Below are 19194 nucleotides of genomic sequence, written 5' to 3'. Positions count from 1 at the left end.
CTTTGGTTTTGCATGCTGGAAGACAGGACTCTGCATTTCTGATTTAGACATTCTGATCAGGTATGTTTCAAAAATGGAGATCCGTACTTTAAATCTGACAAGTCCCTTGTACTGCGGAATAGCCGAAAGAAGGCAAACCATGCCCCCGTAGTTCGCAGCTGTCACTTGCTGTGTTCTGTGATTTAAAGGTCTGGCAACACAGACAGCAACATTGACGGCTCATGTGAAAGGATAACTATGTAAGTGTGAGGTTGGGATGCAGGGAGTGTAAATATGTTACCAGGTGAGTAGAGGCCTTGAACTTTGTGATCATGCCACTGCCTCTATAGTATGGCGAATAAGTGTGGGTGCTATTGTAAGCCAACTCTAAAAGGTGGTCAGGCCAGTTCTGTTTACTCTTAGAAGGCCAAGTACTCAGACTGTCAGTCAAAGTGCAAATGAGTCTTTCACACTGCTCAATAGATTCTAGATGTTTGGGAGTGTGCAGCTCTTGGCAATGTCAGAGACTGTACAAAGCTTTCAAAGTTAGATTAGATTCCCTACTGTGTGGAAACAGGCCCTTCGGCCCAACCAGTCCACACCTAACCTCCAAAGAGTAACCCACCCAGACCCATTTCCCTCTGATTAATGCACCTAACACTATGGGCAATTTACCATGGCCAATTCACCTAACCTGCACATCTTTGGACTGTGGGAGGAAACCGGAGCAAACCCGCACAGACACGGGGAGAATGTGCGAACTCCACACAGACAGTCTGTCCAAGGCTAGAATCAAACCTGGGAACCTGATGCTGTGAGGCAGTAGTGCTAACCACTGAGCCAATGTACCACGCACAGTTGCATCTGTGATCACAGTAAACTTACGTGGGGCACCAAAACTGATGACATATTAACACCCTAGCTCTGTTTGATGTCTTTTGTTCATGGGTGGCCTGCATGAATTTGATAAAAACATCCATGAGTACAAGAATATACAAATTCCCTTTTAACTACATTGCAAGTGTCCCAGACAGTCCCTTAATAACCCAGGATCTCATGCTGAAGTGAATTTGTTTCCCTGCTTTGGCCAAAGTACACTTTGGCGTAAAGTGACATAGTTCCTCGCTATTGCCACCTGCTGCTGGAGGCCCTATTACACTAATCAAGGATAGAACAGGAATTATACATCAGACTATCTATGTTTTAGTTTCATGCTGTATTTACTGAATGAACCATTAATAGAGCTCCATAATTGTATTTGACCTTTTTATGATGACTCAGGTTTCCACTGTTGTTTGTTTTACATGAGCTTTGAACATTTAGCGACTATTTCATTTCAACACATACTAATGTAAGATCAAATTTTAGCCGCAGATTACAGAACTAATACCGAGAAGATGAAAATATTTCTCATGTCCAGTTAGGGAAGTGCAAACAGGGTCACTCCAGATATCAGGGTATTGCTTGAACCCTTATGCACTTGCACAATCCTGCCTTAGAATTATATCACTGTTCCTTCACTGTCACTGTGCCGAAATCCTGGAATCCGCATTCTAACAGCATTGTGGGTAATATTAACTGCAGCAGTTCAATAAGGCAGCTCAACACTACCTTCTGAAAGGCAACTAGGTGTGGACAATAAATGTTGGCCCAGCCAGTGACATCCACATCCTGTGAGTGAATGTGGAAAAAGAGGCTTATAATAACATGACCCATGTTTCTTGTTTTTCTTTTGGATTCCCCAAGATGATTTCATTTGTGCTGGTTTCTTTTCCATATGCAAGCTATGTCAGGCTTGATTTTTTTTTAAATGCCCGTATTCAACTTGACCTCAGCCACTCAGCAGGAGTGAATTTAAACATCCCTGACACTGTCCAGATGATGGCATTTAGCTGAAAGTCTATGGTCTTTATGTGATAATTGCAGGATCATGAGACAGACCAGTGCTCTATGGCAACATTGAGCCCGGTTTTGACCTACAGTGCCCCACCTGTCATTCACTGTGATGTGGCATTTTCTGTGAGATGGAAAAACTCATGAAGAACATCGACATTCCCATTTGTAAATAATTAAGAAACACCTATCTGGACAGAACTTTAAGTTATGTTGGGAAATAGCAAATATTATCTCAATTACTCACAGCAATGCACTACCAATATGCACAGAATCATAGACACATGCAGCACTAACAGAGCATAACTGACTGAATAGGTAGTATCCATGACTTTGACATGCTTCAATGAAAGGGAATCAATTGAAATTGCATGGACAATGCACAAACAGCTACCAGCTTTGCTCGTGGAAGATAAAGACAACCCAAAGTACGATTGTGGCCCTGAGTCCTGGGACCAACATATCATATCTCCATTTAACATCTCAGGAGATAATCGACTGGAGAGTCAAACTAGATAGCACATTAGGTGGCTGGCACATTGATGCTCTGGGGTCGAAGGATTCCGAGGTGGAAGATGAGTCGTTCTTCAGCATCTCCAGCATCTGCAGTCCTCATTTTCACCGAGCACATTAGATGGTTTTCCCATCACTTAAAGCAAAAATAGTCAAATTGTGATCCTCCTTGTATTCTGTTCACTCTTCCATATCATATTTTAGAATTTCAAATAATAGATTTATAAACCCTTCCAATGAGAAAATAAGGTGCTAGATTTTTTAAAGATGGCATCACCAGCATCTAAAAGATAGAAAAGAAACACAAAGGTATCAGCAAGTTATGATTAAGCATGACTTTCAAGAGCCACAGATTGGAAAAACATAGGAAATTTGTTGCCGTGGTGACCTGAGAAATGATGGAGTGAAATTTCCTTTTGGTGGTTCTGGGTAACAAACCTCAGGGCTTGACCAAATCTGGAACTGTTGCCTCATTAGTATCCACATGCAAGGAAATTAGGTGAATAAAGCATCCTGATGTATACCTCTCTGGTTTAGATGTAATACTCCCAGCAGCTCTTGGATCCTAGGAAAGGGGGCTGAGGTAACTGGAAACCCAAGGTTGGACGGGTTTTACTGAGTATTCAAAGGTGAGCTGGCAGCACTCTGGAGCATTGCTACAGGGCCAGCAGCTGCTCTGCTGTAAGGAAGGGTAAATTTTAAAAACAAAATAATGCACAGCTAGGTCCAGTTTTATGAAAATAGGAGTCTGTGATTAATTTTCAGTTTAAAAGCGTAGAAATGTAGAAAGAATTGAATACATTTGTATCATTGAGCATTGGAGAAGAAGGTTCAAAGGAGCTAGGGAAACTAATAAGGATGTGACAACAGAGCATTCATAAACACATAATGTGATCAAGCAGAGTCAGCATGGCTTCATGAAGGGGAAGTTACATCTGAAAAATTTACTAGATTTCTTTGAAGAGATAATGAGCAGGAAATATCAAGGGAAAGCAATTGATGTAATGTATTTGGATTTTCACAAGGTATTTCATAAGATACCACACATTAAGCTACTTAATAAGATTAGAGCTCATGGCGTTGAAAGTAGTATATTGGAGTTTAATGGAATGCTTTCCCACATTATATTCCATCTGCCAAGATTTTAGTCACTTGCTTAACCTGTCTATGTCGCTCTGCAGACTCTTTATATCATTCTCACCACTTACCATTCCAACTGTTTTTGTCATCTGATAAAATAACTAAATTACATGCACTTTCCTCATCCAACTCATAAATGCACCCAAGTCCAGCAGTGATAGGAAAGGTAAATAGAATGTTGTCTTTCATTTCAAAGGGAATGGAGTATAAATTAGTGAGGTTTTGCTAAAACTGTATAAGACATGAGTCAGACCAGAGCTGGAATACTAGGATCAGTTTAGGGCTCCTTATATAAGGAAAGGTACATTAACGTTGTAGGCAGCCTAGGGAAAGTTCATGAGGCTGATACCAGGAATGGAGGGGCTGTTTTAAGAGAAGATGTTGAGTAGATTTGACCTGTACTGATTGGAATTTAGAAGAATGAGAGGTGACCTTAAAAATCTTAGAGACTTGACAGTGTAAGTACAGAGAGGTTGTTTCACCTTGTGGATGAGTGTAGGAATAAGGGGCATAAACTCAGAATATAAGACTGGGATAATGAGAAATTTGTTCTCTTAGAGGGTTGTGAAACCGTGGAACTCTTTACTGCAAAGGACTGTTAACATTTGATCATTGAGTTGATTAATAGCTGAGATAAGTGAATATTTGATTTGCAAGGGAATCAAGGGTTACAGGATAAGGCAGGAAAGTGGAGTTGAGGATGGTCCAATCAGCCATTGAATGATGGAGCAGACTGAATGGGCTGAATAGCCTGCTTATCTATATTATGGAAAACTAACTGAGTGATAATGAAGTAAAAACTAGAAAGATAATGATAAAGAGAGATTGAGAAGCCATCATTAAGACAGGAATTATATCTGGTGATGCACTCTCTGCGCGTGTCTCATGAACCTGGCAGTTGGCCCACAGGTCTCACGTGTTTCTTACCAGTGACCTGTGTGTTCCTTTCCTGGCTATTGGGACAGCTCACTGGCCATGGGGAGGAAGAGAATTTGGCTTATTTGCTGCTGGTCAAGGTCTGCACCAAACTTCAGCTGAGGAAAGGTAACCAGAAGGAGGAGCAAGCATTGGCCAGGAGCAGCCCATGGATTCAGAGTGGAGCTGGGAGGAGAAGGAATATTGGGCCATGTGTCCTCTTTAGCATTCAAAGCATAAATGCAAATAAAATGTCATTAGGTTCTCATTTTGTGGCCTGGATCACACAGTTCGTTCCTGAGCTCGCTCATGCTTGAGGTTCTCCTATACATCTCTCATTGTAGGTATTGACAACTGGCTTGACCAGTTTATTTTGTATCTGCAGAATGTTCGGGAAATTGTCTCCAATATCTGCAAATGTGCTTGATGCTAAACTTCTTAGCACCTTATCGGATGGATTCCGATATCGTGGAGGAAAAGTGTGTTAAAAAGGAGAAGTACAAGGGCCCCACTTCCAGATTCCACTACATGTATACTGATAGGGAGATTTGCTAGAGCTCCTCAGGTGGATTTAAATTAGTAATGTAGGGGAGTGGGACCCAGGGAGGTAGTGAGGAAAGAGATCAATCTGAGACTGGTACAATTGAGAACAGAAGCACGTCAAACAGTCAGGGCAGGCAGGGACAAAGCAGAGTACAAAATAGGACTGCTAAATTAAGCTGCATTTATTTCAGTGCAAGAGGCTGAACAGGGAAGGCAAATGAACTCTGGGCGTGGTTAAGAACATGCCACTGTGATATCATAGCAATTACAGAACGACTCAGGGATGGACAGGACTGGCAGCTTAATGTTCCAGGATACAAATGCTACAGGAAGGACAGAAAAGGAGGCAAGAAAGGAGGGGTAGTGGTGTTTTTGATAAGGCATAGCATTACAGCTGTTCTGAGGGGGGATATTCCTGGAAAGACATCCAGGGAATTTATTTGGGTTGACCTGAAAAATAAGAAAGAGATGATCACTTTATTGGGATTGCATTATAGACCCCCTAATAGTCAGTGGGAAATTTGAGAATCAAATTTGTAAGGAGATCTCAGTTATCTGTAAGAGTAATAGGGTGGTTATGGTAGGGGATTTTAAATTTTCCAAACATAAACTGGGATTGCCATAGTGTTAAGGGTTTAAGTGGAGAGGAATTTTTTAAGTATGTACCAGAAAGTTTTATGATTCAATATGCAGATGTATCTACTACAGAAGGTGCAAAACTTTACCTACTCTAGGGAAATAAGGCAGGGCAGGTGACTGAGGTGTCAGTGGGGGAGCACTTTGGGGCCAGCGACCATTATTCTATTAGTTTTAATATAGCGATGGAAAAGGATAGACCAGATCTAAAAGTTGAAGTTCTAAATAGGAGGAAAGCTAATTTTGATGGTATTAGGCAAGAACTTTCAAAAGCTGATTGGGGACAGATGTTTGCAGATAAAGGGACAGCTGGAAAATAAGAAGCCTTCAGAAATGAGATAATGAGAGTCCAGAGACAGTATATTCCTGTTAGGGTGAAAAGAAAAGCTGGGAGACTAAAGAAATTAAGGGTTTGGTTAAGAAAAAGAAGGAAGCATATGTCAAATATAGATCGAGTGAATTCTTGGAAGAGGATAAAGGAAGTTGAAGTATTCCTAAGAGGGAAATCAGGAGGGCAAAAAGGGCCATGAGATAGCTTTGACAAATAGAGTTAAGGAGAATCCAAAGGGTTTTCACAAATACATTAAGGACAAAATGGTAACTAGGGAGAGAATAGAGCACCTCAAAGATCAGCAAGGTAGCCTTTGTGTGAAGCCACAGGAGATAGGGGAGATACTGACTGATGAGTTAGTGTTTACTGTGGAGAAGGACATGGAAGATATAGAATGCGGGGAAATAAGATGGTGACATCTTGAAAAATGTCCGTATTACAGAGGAGGAAGTGCTGGATGTCCGGAAATGCATAAAAGTGGATAAATCCCCAGGACCTGACCAGGTGTATCCTAGAACTCTGTGGGAAGCTAGGAAACTGATTGCTGGGCCTCTTACTGAGATATTTGCATCATCGATAATCACAGGTGAAGTGCCGGAAGACTGGAGGTTGGCTAACGTGGTGCCACTGTTTAAGAAGGATGGTAAAGACAAGTCAGGGAACTATAGACAAGTGAGCCTGACATCAGTGTTGGGCAAGTTGTTGGAGGGAATCCTGAGGGACAGGATGTACATATATTTGGAAAGGCAAGGACAGACTAGGGATAGTCAACATGCCTCACAAACTTGATTGAGGTTTTTGAAGAAATAACGAAGAGGATTGTTGAGGGCAGAGTGGTGAATATGATCTATATGGACTTCAGTACGGCATTCGACAAGGTCCCCATGGAAGACTGGTTAGCAAGGTTATATTTCATGGAATACAGGGAGAACTAGCCAATTAGATACAGAACTGCCTCAAAGGTAGAAGACGGAGGGTGTTGGTGGAGTGATGTTTTTCAGACTGGAGGCCTGTGACCAGTGGAGTGCCACAAGGATCGGTGCTGGGTCCACTACTTTTCATCACTTATTTATATGATTTGAATGTGGGCATAAGAGGTATAGTTAGTAAGTTTGCAGATGATACTGTTGGAATATTGCATGCAATTCTGGTCTCCTTCCTATCGGAAAGATGTTGTGAAACTTGAAAGGGTTCAGAAAAGGTTTTCAAGGATGTTGCCAGGGTTGAAGGATTTGAGCTATAAGGAGAGACTGAACAGGCTGGGGCTGTTTTCCCTGGAGCGTCGGAGGCTGAGGGGTGACCTTTTAGAGGTTTACACAATTATGAGAGGCATGGATAGGGTAAATAGGCAAAGTCTTTTCCCTGGGGTGGGGGAGTTCAGAACTAGAGGGCATAGGTGAGAGGGGAAAGATATAAAAGAAACCTAAGGGCAACTTTTTCATGCAGAGGGTAGTATGTGTATGGAATGAGCTGCCAGAGGAAGTGGTAGAGGCTAGTACAATTGCAACATCTAAAAGGCATCTGGATGGGTATATGAATATGAAGAGTGATATGGGCTGAGTGCTGGCAAGTGGGACTAGATTGGGTTGGGATATCTGGTTGGTATGGACAGGTTGGACCGAAGGTCTGTTTCCATACGGAATATCTCTCTGACTCTGAAATGAAAGTCTTCCAAGTTTTTAGGAATTATTAAGCATTACAAGCCCTGACTAGTCCAAACAAATGTAGAAGCCTGGTCAGCAATGAACAGGGAAGCCGCAAGTAAAATGAAAAATCCTTTAAACAGTTTTGAAATGGCCTGATGCACGTGCAGATTCACACCATGTTGGTTATCATTGCATCTATTTATGGGCCATAAAATGAGTATATTCTAGTGAAATTGAGACTCAATTCGTCTTCTGAATATAAAGTTGTTAAGATCTGGTGCATTCAAGGTGCATCAGGATGGAATTCAGTGAGGAAGATAAGCTGAGTGGTCAAATTCCTCCAGATGTCTTCCTGCAGCTTATAGCAAGGTATAAAAGGAAATATGTCAGCATGTGCATATGAGAAGATTAATGATGTGTCGCCAAATGATATGATTGGAACTTGCATCTACGTTGTGAATGAATGTCAGATTTTGGAGCAATGAAGGAATTCAAGAAGACACAATATTATCAGCCTGCAAACATGCAGCTAACCTCTTATTTGCTCGTCTTTTGTGTATTTTCTATAAACCTTCCTAGGACTTCTAAGGCTTCCTTGTTGTGGGCAGTGAGATGAACATTGGTGAGGTTCCTTCACTAAATAGCTGATGTATGTTGCTGAAATTAGAAAACTTCCTCCCGTGCAAAGACAGCTCTGCTGGTATTGGATCTCAGGAGTGAATATTGTGTCTTTTTTCTAACAAGGCATTTATCAATTTTATGTGCACCAAACGTACTCCATGCAAACTGAAAATATAATCCATCAGAGTTCTGTATTATTATGTATTAGAAACAAGAGATTAAAATCTCTGTAATTTGGGTGAAAATCTTTGTAAATTTGTAAATCTTCATGAAAAGAAAGGCTTCTCTAATATTATTGTGTCAATTAAATAGTCTATTTTGCATAAACAGTTTGTGTATTCGCATTGTCACTGTGGTAATCAGTAAACTCCAAAACAAACAATTGACGGAATACTTTATGCTCTCAGTACCTGGAAACACAGTCATCCAGCAAAGTAGTTTTGTGGCCACTTTATTGAAAGTTTGCATTATTTGTGAATGTGAAATATTGAGCTCAAGGTATTTGGGTTAAAATATCTTCAAAGCTCTTTTTTTAAAAAAAGGCTTTAAGTGAAGGTATTACTCTAGTTCAAATGATGTTAGTGCCATCATATTATATTGAGAAATGAATTGACTTTTCTGTTATGCTTTCAAAGGATCCTCATGCCAGCTTTGATTTCAATGACCATTTTGATGATCAGCATGATCCAATACCTGAAGATGTTGACGGATCCAATGGGTAAGATATTTTGACGCATTTTCTTCCAACCAACTGAGAAAGGTGACTGATTCTCCTCCTTCCAGCATGCTCAGTTGATCACAACAAAGCTCTTTTTAGCACAAAACTATGTCTCTTTCCACTGAAATGTCATGAACTATGTTTCCTATAAGTGTCAAAGAATTGATCAGAAGGTTTTCCTGAGCTAAAGAAACAGCAAATGTCTAAAAAGAGGGTATGTCCTGTACAAAGAAAAAGAAAAGATTGTACATTTTAGATTTCTTTGGGTGTCAATTTTTTAATCCATTCGTGATATCTGGGTATTATTGAATAGGCTAGCATTCGTTGTCCATCCTTTGAAGGAGAACATAGAACATAGAACAAGGGTCCTTCAGCCCTTGATGTTGCGTTGCCCTGTGAAACCAATCCAAAGCCCATCTAACCTACACTATTCCATTCTCATGCATATGCCTATCCAATGACCATTTAAAGACCTGTAAAGTTGCAGAATCTATAACTGTTGCAGGCCCCTACTACTCCCTGGGTAAAGAAACTACCTCTGACATCTGTCCTATATCTATCACTCCTCAATTTAAAACTATGCCCCCTGTTGCTAGCTATCACCTTCTGAGGAAAAAGGCTCTCACAGTCCACCTGATCTAACCCTCTGATTATCTTATATGTCTTAATTAAGTCACCTCTCAACCTTCTCTCTAATGAAAACAGCCTCAATTCCTTCAGCCTTTCCTTGTAAGACGTCTCCTCCATACCAGGCAACATCCTCGTAAGCCTCCTCTGAACCCTTTCCAAAGCTTCCACATTCTTCTTATAATGCAGTGAGCAGAACTGCACGTAATACTCCAAGTGCGGCCGCACCAGAGTTTTGTACAGCTGCAGCATGGATCTAAAACTTGATTCCTCTACCAATAAAATTTAAAACACCATATGCCTTTTTAACAACCCTATCAACCTGGATGGCAACTTTGAGGGATCTATGTACATGGACACCGGCATCTCTCTGCTCATCTACACTACCAAGAATCTTACTATTCTCCCAGTACTTTGCGTTCCTGTTACTCCTTCCATAAAGAATCACCTCACACTTTTCTGCATTAAACTTCATTTGCCACTCCTCAACCCAGCTCTGCAGCTTATCCATGTCCCTCTGTAACTGACAGTATCCTTCAGCACTATCCACAGTCCTACCGACCTTAGTGTCATCCGCAAATTTACCAACACACATCCTTCTATCCCCTCATCCAAGTTGTTTATAAAAATGACAAACAGCAGTGGACCCAAAACAGAACCCTGCAGTACACCACCAATGACTGAACTCCAGAATGAACATTTCCCATCAACCACCACCCTCTGTCTTCTTTCAGCTGGCCAAATTTCTGATCCAAACCGCTAAATTGCTTTAAATCCCATGCCTCCATATTTTGTGCAGGAGCCTACTTTGGGGAGCCTTATCAGACCTTATCAAACACCTTACTGAACTCCATATACACCACATCAACCACTTTACCCTCATCCAACTGTTTGGTCACCTTCTCAAAGAACTCAATAAGGTTTGTGAGGCTCAGCCTACCCTTCGCAAAACCATGTTGACTATCCCTAATCAACTTATTCCTTTCAAGATGATTATAAATCCTATCTCTTTTAACCTTTTCCAACACTTTGCCAACAACCGAAGTAAGGGTCACTGGTCAATAATTACCAGTGTTATCTCTACTCCCCTTATTGAATAAGGGAACAACATTTGCTATCTTCCAGTCCTCTGGCACTATTCCTGTAGACAATGACGACATAAAGATCAAGGCTTGGCACTCTCTTCCCTGGCTTCTCAGAGTCCTAGGATAAATCCCATCCAGCCCAGGGGATTTATCTATTTTCACACTTTCCAGAATTTCTAACACCTCCTCCTTATGAATCTCAATCCCATTTTGTCTCGTCGCATGTTTCTCAGTATTCTCCTCGACAACATTGTCTTTTTCCAAAGTGAACAAAACAAAAAATATTCATTTAGCACTTCCCCTATCTCCTTGGACTGCACGCCCAACTTCTCACGACTGTCATTGATTGGCTCTAATCTTACTCTAGTCATTCTTTTATCCCTTATGTATCTATAGAAAACTTTAGGGTTTTCCCTAATCCTATCCGCCAACAACTTCCCATATCCCCTCCTCAGTCATCTTAGCTCTCTCTTTAGGTCTGTCCTCGTTACCTTATAACTCTCAATTGCCCTAACTGAGCCTTCACATCTTATCCTAACATAAGCCACCTTCTTCCTCTTGACAAGAGATTCAACTTCCTTTGTAAACCACGGCTCCTGTGCTCGACAACTACTTCCCTGTCTTACAGGTACATACTTATCAAGGACACACAATAGCTGTTCTTTGAATAAGCTCCACATTTCTATTGTGCCCATCCCCTGCACTTTCCTTCCCATTCTATGCATCCTAAATAGAGTCATAGAGATGTACAGCATGGAAACAGACCCTTTGGTCCAATCCGTCCATGCCAACCAGATATCCCAACCCAATCTAGTCCCACCTGCCAGCACCCGGCCCATATCCCTCCAAACCCTTCCTATTCATATATCCATCCAAATGCCTCTTAAATGTTGCAATTGTACCAGCCTCCACCTCCTATCTACCTGTGACTCCACTTTCAAGGAGCTATGAACTTGCACTTCAAGGTCTCTTTGTTCAGCAACATTCCCTAGGACCTTAAGTGTATAAGTCGTGCTAAGATTTGCTTTCCAAAATGCAGCACCTCGCAATTAAACTCCATCTGCCACTTCTCAGCCTATTGGCCCATCTGGTAAAGATCCTGTTGTAATCTGAGGTAACCCTCTTTGCTGTCAACTACACCTCCAATTTTGGTGTCATCTGCAAACTACTTGTCTAATCGCATCATAATTGCCTTTCCACCAGCTGTAGCTCTTTCCCTCCCAGGCATATATAAATCCTTTTCCATTGCTGAAGTAAACATAACTGAATTGTGGTCATTATCACCAAAGTGCTCACCGACCTCCAATCTAACACCTGGCCGGGTTCATTACCCAGTACCAAATCTAATGTGGTCTCATCCCTTGTTGGCTGTCTACATACTGTGTCAGAAAGCCCTCCTTTACACAGTGGACATAAACTGACCCATCTAAAATACTTGAACTATAGTATTCCCAGTCAACATTTGGAAGGTTGAAATCCCCGTAACAACTCCCTTGTTACTCTCGCTCCTATCCAGAATTATCTTTGCTATCCTTTCCTTTAAATCTCTGGAACTATGCAGAGGCCTATAGAAAACTCCCAACAGGGTGACCTCTCCTTTCCTGTTTCTAATCTTAGCCCATACTACCTCAGCTAACAAGTCTTAAAATGTCCTCTCTGCAGCTGTACTACTGTCCTTGACTAACAATGCCACATCCTCAACTCTTTTGCCATCTTCTCTGTTCTTACTGAAATATCTACATCCTGGAACCTGCAACAACCATTCCTCTCCCTGCTGTACCCATGTCTCTGAAATGGCCATAACATCAAAATCCCAGGTACCCATCAATGCTGCAAGTTCACACACCATATTCCGGATGCTCCTGGCATTGAAATAGTCACACTTCAAACCAACTTCTTGCTTGTCGGTGCCCTCTTGCGACCCTGAAACTTTATTTCAGACCTCCCAAGTCTCAACCTCAATACTTGAACTACAATTTAGATTCTGGATTAGTGGTGCTGGAAGAGCACAGCAGTTCAGGCAGCATCCAAGTAGCTTCAAAATCGACGTTTCGGGCAAAAGCCCTTCATCAGGAATAAAGGCAGTGAGCCTGAAGCGTGGAGAGATAAGCTAGAGGAGGGTGGGGGTGAGGAGAAAGTAGCATAGAGTACAATGGGTGAGTGGGGGAGGGGATGAAGGTGATAGATCAGGGAGGAGAGGGTGGAGTGGATAGATGGAAAAGGAGATAGGCAGGTAGGACAAGTCCGGACAAGTCAAGGAGACAGTTACTGAGCTGTAAGTTTGAAACTAGGATGAGGTGGGGGAAGGGGAAATGAGGAAGCTGTTGAAGTCCACATTGATGCCCTGGGGTTGAAGTGTTCCGAGGCGGAAGATGAGGCGTTCTTCCTCCAGGCGTCGGGTGGTGAGGGAGCGGCGGTGAAGAAGGTCCAGGACCTCCATGTCCTCGGCAGAGTGGGAGGGGGAGTTGAAATGTTGGGCCACGGGGCGGTTTGGTTGATTGGTGCGGGTGTCTCGGAGATGTTCCCTAAAGCGCTCTGCTAGGAGGCGCCCAGTCTCCCCAATGTAGAGGAGACCACATCGGGAGCAACGGATACAATAAATGATATTAGTGGATGTGCAAGTAAAACTTTGATGGATGTGGAAAGCTCCTTTAGGGCCTTGGATAGAGGTGAGGGAGGAGGTGTGGGCGCAGGTTTTACAGTTCCTGCGGTGGCAGGGGAAAGTGGCAGGATTGGAGGGTGGGTTATTTGGGGGCATGGACCGGACCAGGTAGTCGCGGAGGGAACGGTCTTTGCGGAAGGCGGAAAGGGGTGGGGAGGGAAATATATTCCTGGTGGTGGGGTCTGTTTGGAGGTGGCGGAAATGTCGGCGGATGATTTGGTTTTTGCGAAGGTTGGTAGGGTGGAAGGTGAGCACCAGGGGCGTTCTGTCCTTGTTACGCTTGGAGGGGTGAGGTCTGAGGGTGGAGGTGCGGGATGTAGACGAGATGCGTTGGAGGGCATCTTTAACCACATCAGAAGGGAAATTGTGGTCTCTAAAGAAGGAGCCATCTGGTGTGTTCTATGGTGGAATTGGTCTTCCTGGGAGCAGATCCGGCGGAGGCGGAGGAATTGGGAATACGAGATGGCATTTTTGAAAGAGGTAGGGTGGGAAGAGGTGTAATCCAGGTAGCTGTGGGAGTCAGTGGGTTTGTAAAAAATGTCAGTGTCAAGTCGGTCATCATTAATGGAGATGGAGTGGTCCAGGAAGGGGAGGGAGGTGTCAGAGATGGTCCAGGTAAATTTAAGGTCAGGGTGGAATGTGTTGGTGAAGTTGATGAATTGTTCAACCTCCTCGTGGGAGCACGAGGTGGTGCCAGTGCAGTCATCAATGTAGCAGAGGAAGAGGTGGGGAGTGGTGCCGGTGTAATTACGGAAGATCAACTGCTCTACGTAGCCAACAAAGAGACAGGCTTAGCTGGGGCCCATATGTGTGCCCATGGCTACCCCTTTGGTCTGGAGGAAGTGGGCCCAACCCTCTGCTGAATTAGTTTAAACCCACCTGAAGAGCATTAGCAAATTTCTCCCCCCGGATATTGATACTCGTCTGGTTCAGGTGAAGATCATCCTGTTTGTGGAGGGCCCACGCACCCTAGAAAGAACCCCAATTATCCAGGAATCCAAAACCCTCCCTCCTGCATCATCCCTGTAGCCATGTGTTCAACTCCTCTCTGTCCATATTCCTTGCCTCACTAGCACATGGCTCAAGCAACAAAGGTGTAAGATTTTACCCTGAGACCATGGCAGGTTAGTTGGTATCCAGAATGCAGTCAGCTGGAGTGAATGTTGCAGGTATTTTTAAGAGTACTCAGCTCTCTGATGCTTTTTTAAAAAATCAGTTATCCTGTCAAACCTTTTCAAACTTTTTTCTTCAGCTGTGCTTTCTTAATTGCATATTTCTTGATCTAAAAAAAAATGCTCCTTGAAATAGATGTTGTTTACATATTCCATGTTTGCAGAGGGTTATTGTTTCCAGGCTGATAAATTGCGGTCAAAGTTTCATATTCAACATGTGAAGATTCTCATAATAATGTAAGTCAAATAAGAGCTGAGGACCTTTCCACACATCCCATAGGGTCTGATTGATTTCAGTGCTCTTCGGGAAGATGTTAATTTCAGCTCAGACTGTCTTTGGCCAATAAACATCAGTTTTCTGACCCTTTGCCAAATTATGAGGGCCAGGTGATCCCCAAGCCCATTTTAAGGAAGTTTTTAGGTCAGTTTCTTTGAACTGTTTCACGGCATTAAAGTTCCAAGTTCAGTCAGCGATAGAAGCCAAAGATCAGGAGAGTTTTTATCGATATTTTCTAATCTAACTGTTCAGAGATTTTCCTACTTAAATCTCACCTCGGGCAACTGTTTGTGTGGAGTTTGCATATTCTCCCCGTGTCTGCGTGGGTTTCCTCCAGTGCTCAGGTTTCCTCCCACAGTCCAAAGATGTGCAGGCTAGGTGAATTGACCATGCTAATTTGCCCGTAGTGTTGGGTGTAGGGGAATGGGTCTGGGTGGATTGCTCTTCGGAAGGGTCGGTGTGGACTTGTTGGGCCAAAGGGCCTGTTTCCACACTGTAGAGTATCTAATCTAATCTGCAGCAGGTGAGACTTGACCCTGGATCTCCTGGCTCTAAATTAGGCTGGCACACAAGAAACGTCAGAGCAAGCTATATCATTGAAATAGTATTAATGATGTCTTCTTTCTTACAATCTGCATTTTCTGATTGTTCAATGGTTTGATTTGATGGGTAGAGCCTGGTGCATGTGCCTTGCTATTGGCTCTTGCCCTTGTCCACTTCCACTCCCGATTAATAGTTCCCAGTTCTCAGTCCCATCCTGACATTGCTTTTTGTCACCCAAACCCTGCCTTTCTCCAATCTAGGCTTTTGCTCTTGGCAGTAATGAGACTGGGGTGCAGAATGGAATATGTGTGGTGTGAATGGTGGGTGGGGGGTAGCAGGGGGTTGTTAGCATGGAATGGGAGGAGTTAAGGATGGCACTGGAGGGGCAATGGGCAGCAACATGGGAATAAAGGAGGCAACATGGAAAGAAGATCACATGGGAGGAGAACTGTATGGGTGGGCAAAATATAACTTAGGATGGCGACATGGGAAGTGGTTACAGTACTATGCGAATGAATGGCAAGGGAGAGAGTGCAGTGGGCTGTTGGGGACAGGTAGAATGGAAGCACTTTGGGCAAAAAAGAGGGGTGGGCCTCGGAGGGGTTTTGGGAGGTGTGAAATGAGTAATAAAGATAGCACAATAAGGAGTGAGATGGGGATTGGATATACATTACATGAGAGTAATGAAAGAAAGAAGATGGGTATGGGCAAGAGATGAGTGAAACAGGAAGCATAGAATGGCATGAGGTAGAACTGTAAAGAAGTTGAAATAAAAATATTCATTTCACCATGTTTGTTTTGGAGGTCTCTGCTTGTGTAAAAGTATTGCTGCTGAGTCTATTCTGAAGCAAAACTCAGAAATGGCATATGACTGAGCATACTTATTAATGGAAGTGAAACATTGTAAATGTATTTTCTTCAAGGATAGTAGGAAATTGATCAAAATAGATGCAATAATTCTTTCAACATTATGGAACATGGGAGAGAGTGGCTTAGTGGTAGTGTCATTGAACTGGCATTGTGGACATTCATGGGTACAAATTCCACAATAGCAGCTGGTGGAATTTAAATTCAATTAATTCATGAAAACAGTCTGGATTTGAAGGCCAGCATCAGTAACAGTGACCATGAAATGAAACTTTCGTCAATTGTCAAAACTCATCTGGTTCATTAATGCACGTTTGGGAAGGAAATCTGTCATCCTTACCTCGTATGGGGCACATTTTTTTAATACACTCATGGGATATGGGTATTGCTGACTGGCCAGCATTTATTGCCCATCCTTAGATGCCCTTGAGAAGGTGCTGGTGAGCTACCTTCTTGAACTGCTGTAATCCACCTGCTGTAGGTAGACCCACAATGCCCTTAGGGAGGGAATTCCAGATTTTGACCCAGTGACAATGAAGAAACACTGATATATTTCCAAGTCGGGATGGTGAGTGACTTGGAAGGAAACTTGAAGGTGATGGTGTTCCTATGTATGTGCTGTCCTTGGCCTTCTAGATGGAAGTGATCATGAGTTTAGAAGATGCTGTCTAAGGATCTTTGGTGAATTTCTGCAGTGCAACTTGAAGATAGTATATACTGCTGCTATTGAGTATTGGTGGAGGGGGAAGTGGATGCTTGTGGATATGATGCCAATCAAGTGGTCTGCGTTGTCCTGAATGGTGTCAACCTTTTTGAGTGTTGTTAGAACTGCACCCATCCAGGCTAGTGGGAAGTATTCTCTCACACCCCTGACTTATGTCTTATCGATGGAGTTTTGGGAGTCAGGAGGTGAATTACTCGCTGCAGTATTCCTGGTTTCTGACTTGCTGTTATAACCACTGTGTTTATGCGGCAAGTCCAGTTGAGTTCCTGGTCAATCGTAACTCCAAGGATGTTGATAGTATCGCGGTTCAGTTAATGTAACACCGTTGAATGTCAAGGGATGGTGATTGTCTCTTATTTGAGTTGAGGATTGCCTGTCAGTTCTGTGGCATTAATGTTTGTCAGCTCAAGCTTGGATATTATCCAGATCTTGTTACATTTGAACATGGACTGCTTCAGTGTCTGAGGAGTTGTGAATGGTGCTGCACATTATGCAATCCTCAGTGAACATTCCCATTTCTGATGTTATGATGGAGCGAAGGTCACCAATGAAGCAACTGAAGACGGTTGGATTTACAACACTATCCTGAGCAGATTATTGCTGAGTAGGTGTTGTTTGATTGCGCTGTTGATGACAGCTTCCTGCACTTTACTGATGAGCGCGTGTAGGCTAATGCTGTAGTAAATGGGAGGTGATGGCCTCGTGCTATTATCACTGGACCATTAATCCAGAAACACAGCTAATATTCTGAGTTCAAATCCCACCATAGTAGATCATGGAATTTGATTTCATTGGAATTCTGATATTAAGAGTCTGATGATGACCATGAAATTGTCAATTGTCAGAAAAATCCATCTGTTTCACTGAAGTCCTTTAGGGAAGGAATTCTGTTGTGCTTACTTGGTCTGATTTACGTGTGACTTCAGACCTACAGCAATGTGGTTGACTCCTGAATGACTACTGAAATGGCCTGGCAAGCCATTCAGTTCAAAGGCAACTAGGCATGGGAAATAAATTCTGGCCAACCAGCAACACCCACATCCCATGAGTGAGTAGAAGGAAACTGGCCAGGTTGAATATGTGCTGCTTTTTGTAGATGGGTCATACCTGGGAAATTTTCCACATTTTGGGTAGATGCCAGAGTTGTAACTGTACTGGTTCAGCTTGTTTAGGGGTAAGGGGCGTGTGACAAGTTCTGGAAAACCAGTCTTCAGTACTATTACTGGAACGTTGTCAGGGTCCGTAGCCTTTGGAGTATCTAGTGGTCTCCAACTGTTTCTTTATATCATGTGGAGTGAATTGAATTAGCTGAAGATTGGTATCTGTAATGCTGGGGACCACTGGAGGAGGTCGAGATAGATCATCCACTTGGCACTCCTGGCTGAACTTTGCTGTAAGTGCTTCAGCCTTATTTTTTGCTCTGTGTTAGACTCTTCCATCATTGAGGATGAGGATATTTATGGAGCTGCTTCCTTCAGTGCATTGTTTAATTTTCCACCACCATTCACAACTGGATGTGGTAGAACTGCCAAGCTTAGATCTGATCCGTTGGTTGTGGAATCATTTAGCTCTCTCTGTCTGTCTGCTGTTTGATGTGCAAGTTGTCCTGTTTGGTGTCTTCACCAGGTTGACACCTCATTTTTAGTTGTATCTGATGTTCCTCCTGGCATGCACTCCTGCATGCTCCATTGAACCAGAGTTGATCCCCTGGCTTGATGGTAATGGTTTAGTAGGGGATATGCTAGGCTATGAAGTTGCAGATTGTGTGGAGTACAGTTATACTGCTGTTGTTGGCTCATAGTGCCTCATGGATGCCCAATCTTGAAATTTGTTCTAAGTCTAACTCATGGTGCCACACAAAACAGTAGAGGTTATTCTCACTGTGAAGGTGGGACTTAGTAAGTGTGACCACTGAAAGTCTTAGCAGAGACAGAGACTGTCATGGACTGTCTAGCAGCTATGTCCTTTAGGACCCAACCAGCTTGATCAATTGCGCTGATGCCATATCCATTCTTGAAATCCCCCACCCAGAGTACATTTTGTGCCCTTGCCACCCTCAGTGCTTCCTCCAAGTGCTATTCAATGTGCAAGAGTACTAATTCATCAGCCCAGGAAGGACAGTACCTGGACAATACAAAACAGTAATCAGCAGGAGGTTTCCTTGCCCCTGTTTAACCTGATGCCATGCGATATCATGGGGCCCAGAGTCAATGTTGAGGACATCCAGGGCAACTTCCTTGCTCCTGTATACCACTGTGCTACCACCTCTGTTGGGTGTTTCCTGCCTGTGGGACAGGCCATA

General features: G+C 43.0%; 1 protein-coding gene across 2 annotated transcripts in view; it reads left to right on the top strand.

Annotated features, from left to right (window-relative positions):
- The window catches only part of LOC140481424 (PC3-like endoprotease variant B), an 865619-nt gene that overhangs the window by 527003 nt on the left and 319422 nt on the right, over positions 1 to 19194 (top strand). For both annotated transcript variants that reach the window (XM_072577588.1, XM_072577587.1), the window contains exon 8: positions 8853 to 8935. In XM_072577588.1, the coding sequence (XP_072433689.1) occupies positions 8853 to 8935 (83 nt within the window). The remainder of the gene's footprint in view (positions 1 to 8852; positions 8936 to 19194) is intronic.

Source organism: Chiloscyllium punctatum, chromosome 9, assembly GCF_047496795.1.
Source record: "Chiloscyllium punctatum isolate Juve2018m chromosome 9, sChiPun1.3, whole genome shotgun sequence".
Lineage (NCBI taxonomy): Eukaryota > Metazoa > Chordata > Chondrichthyes > Orectolobiformes > Hemiscylliidae > Chiloscyllium > Chiloscyllium punctatum.
This window is presented reverse-complemented; position numbering and strand designations above follow the sequence as displayed.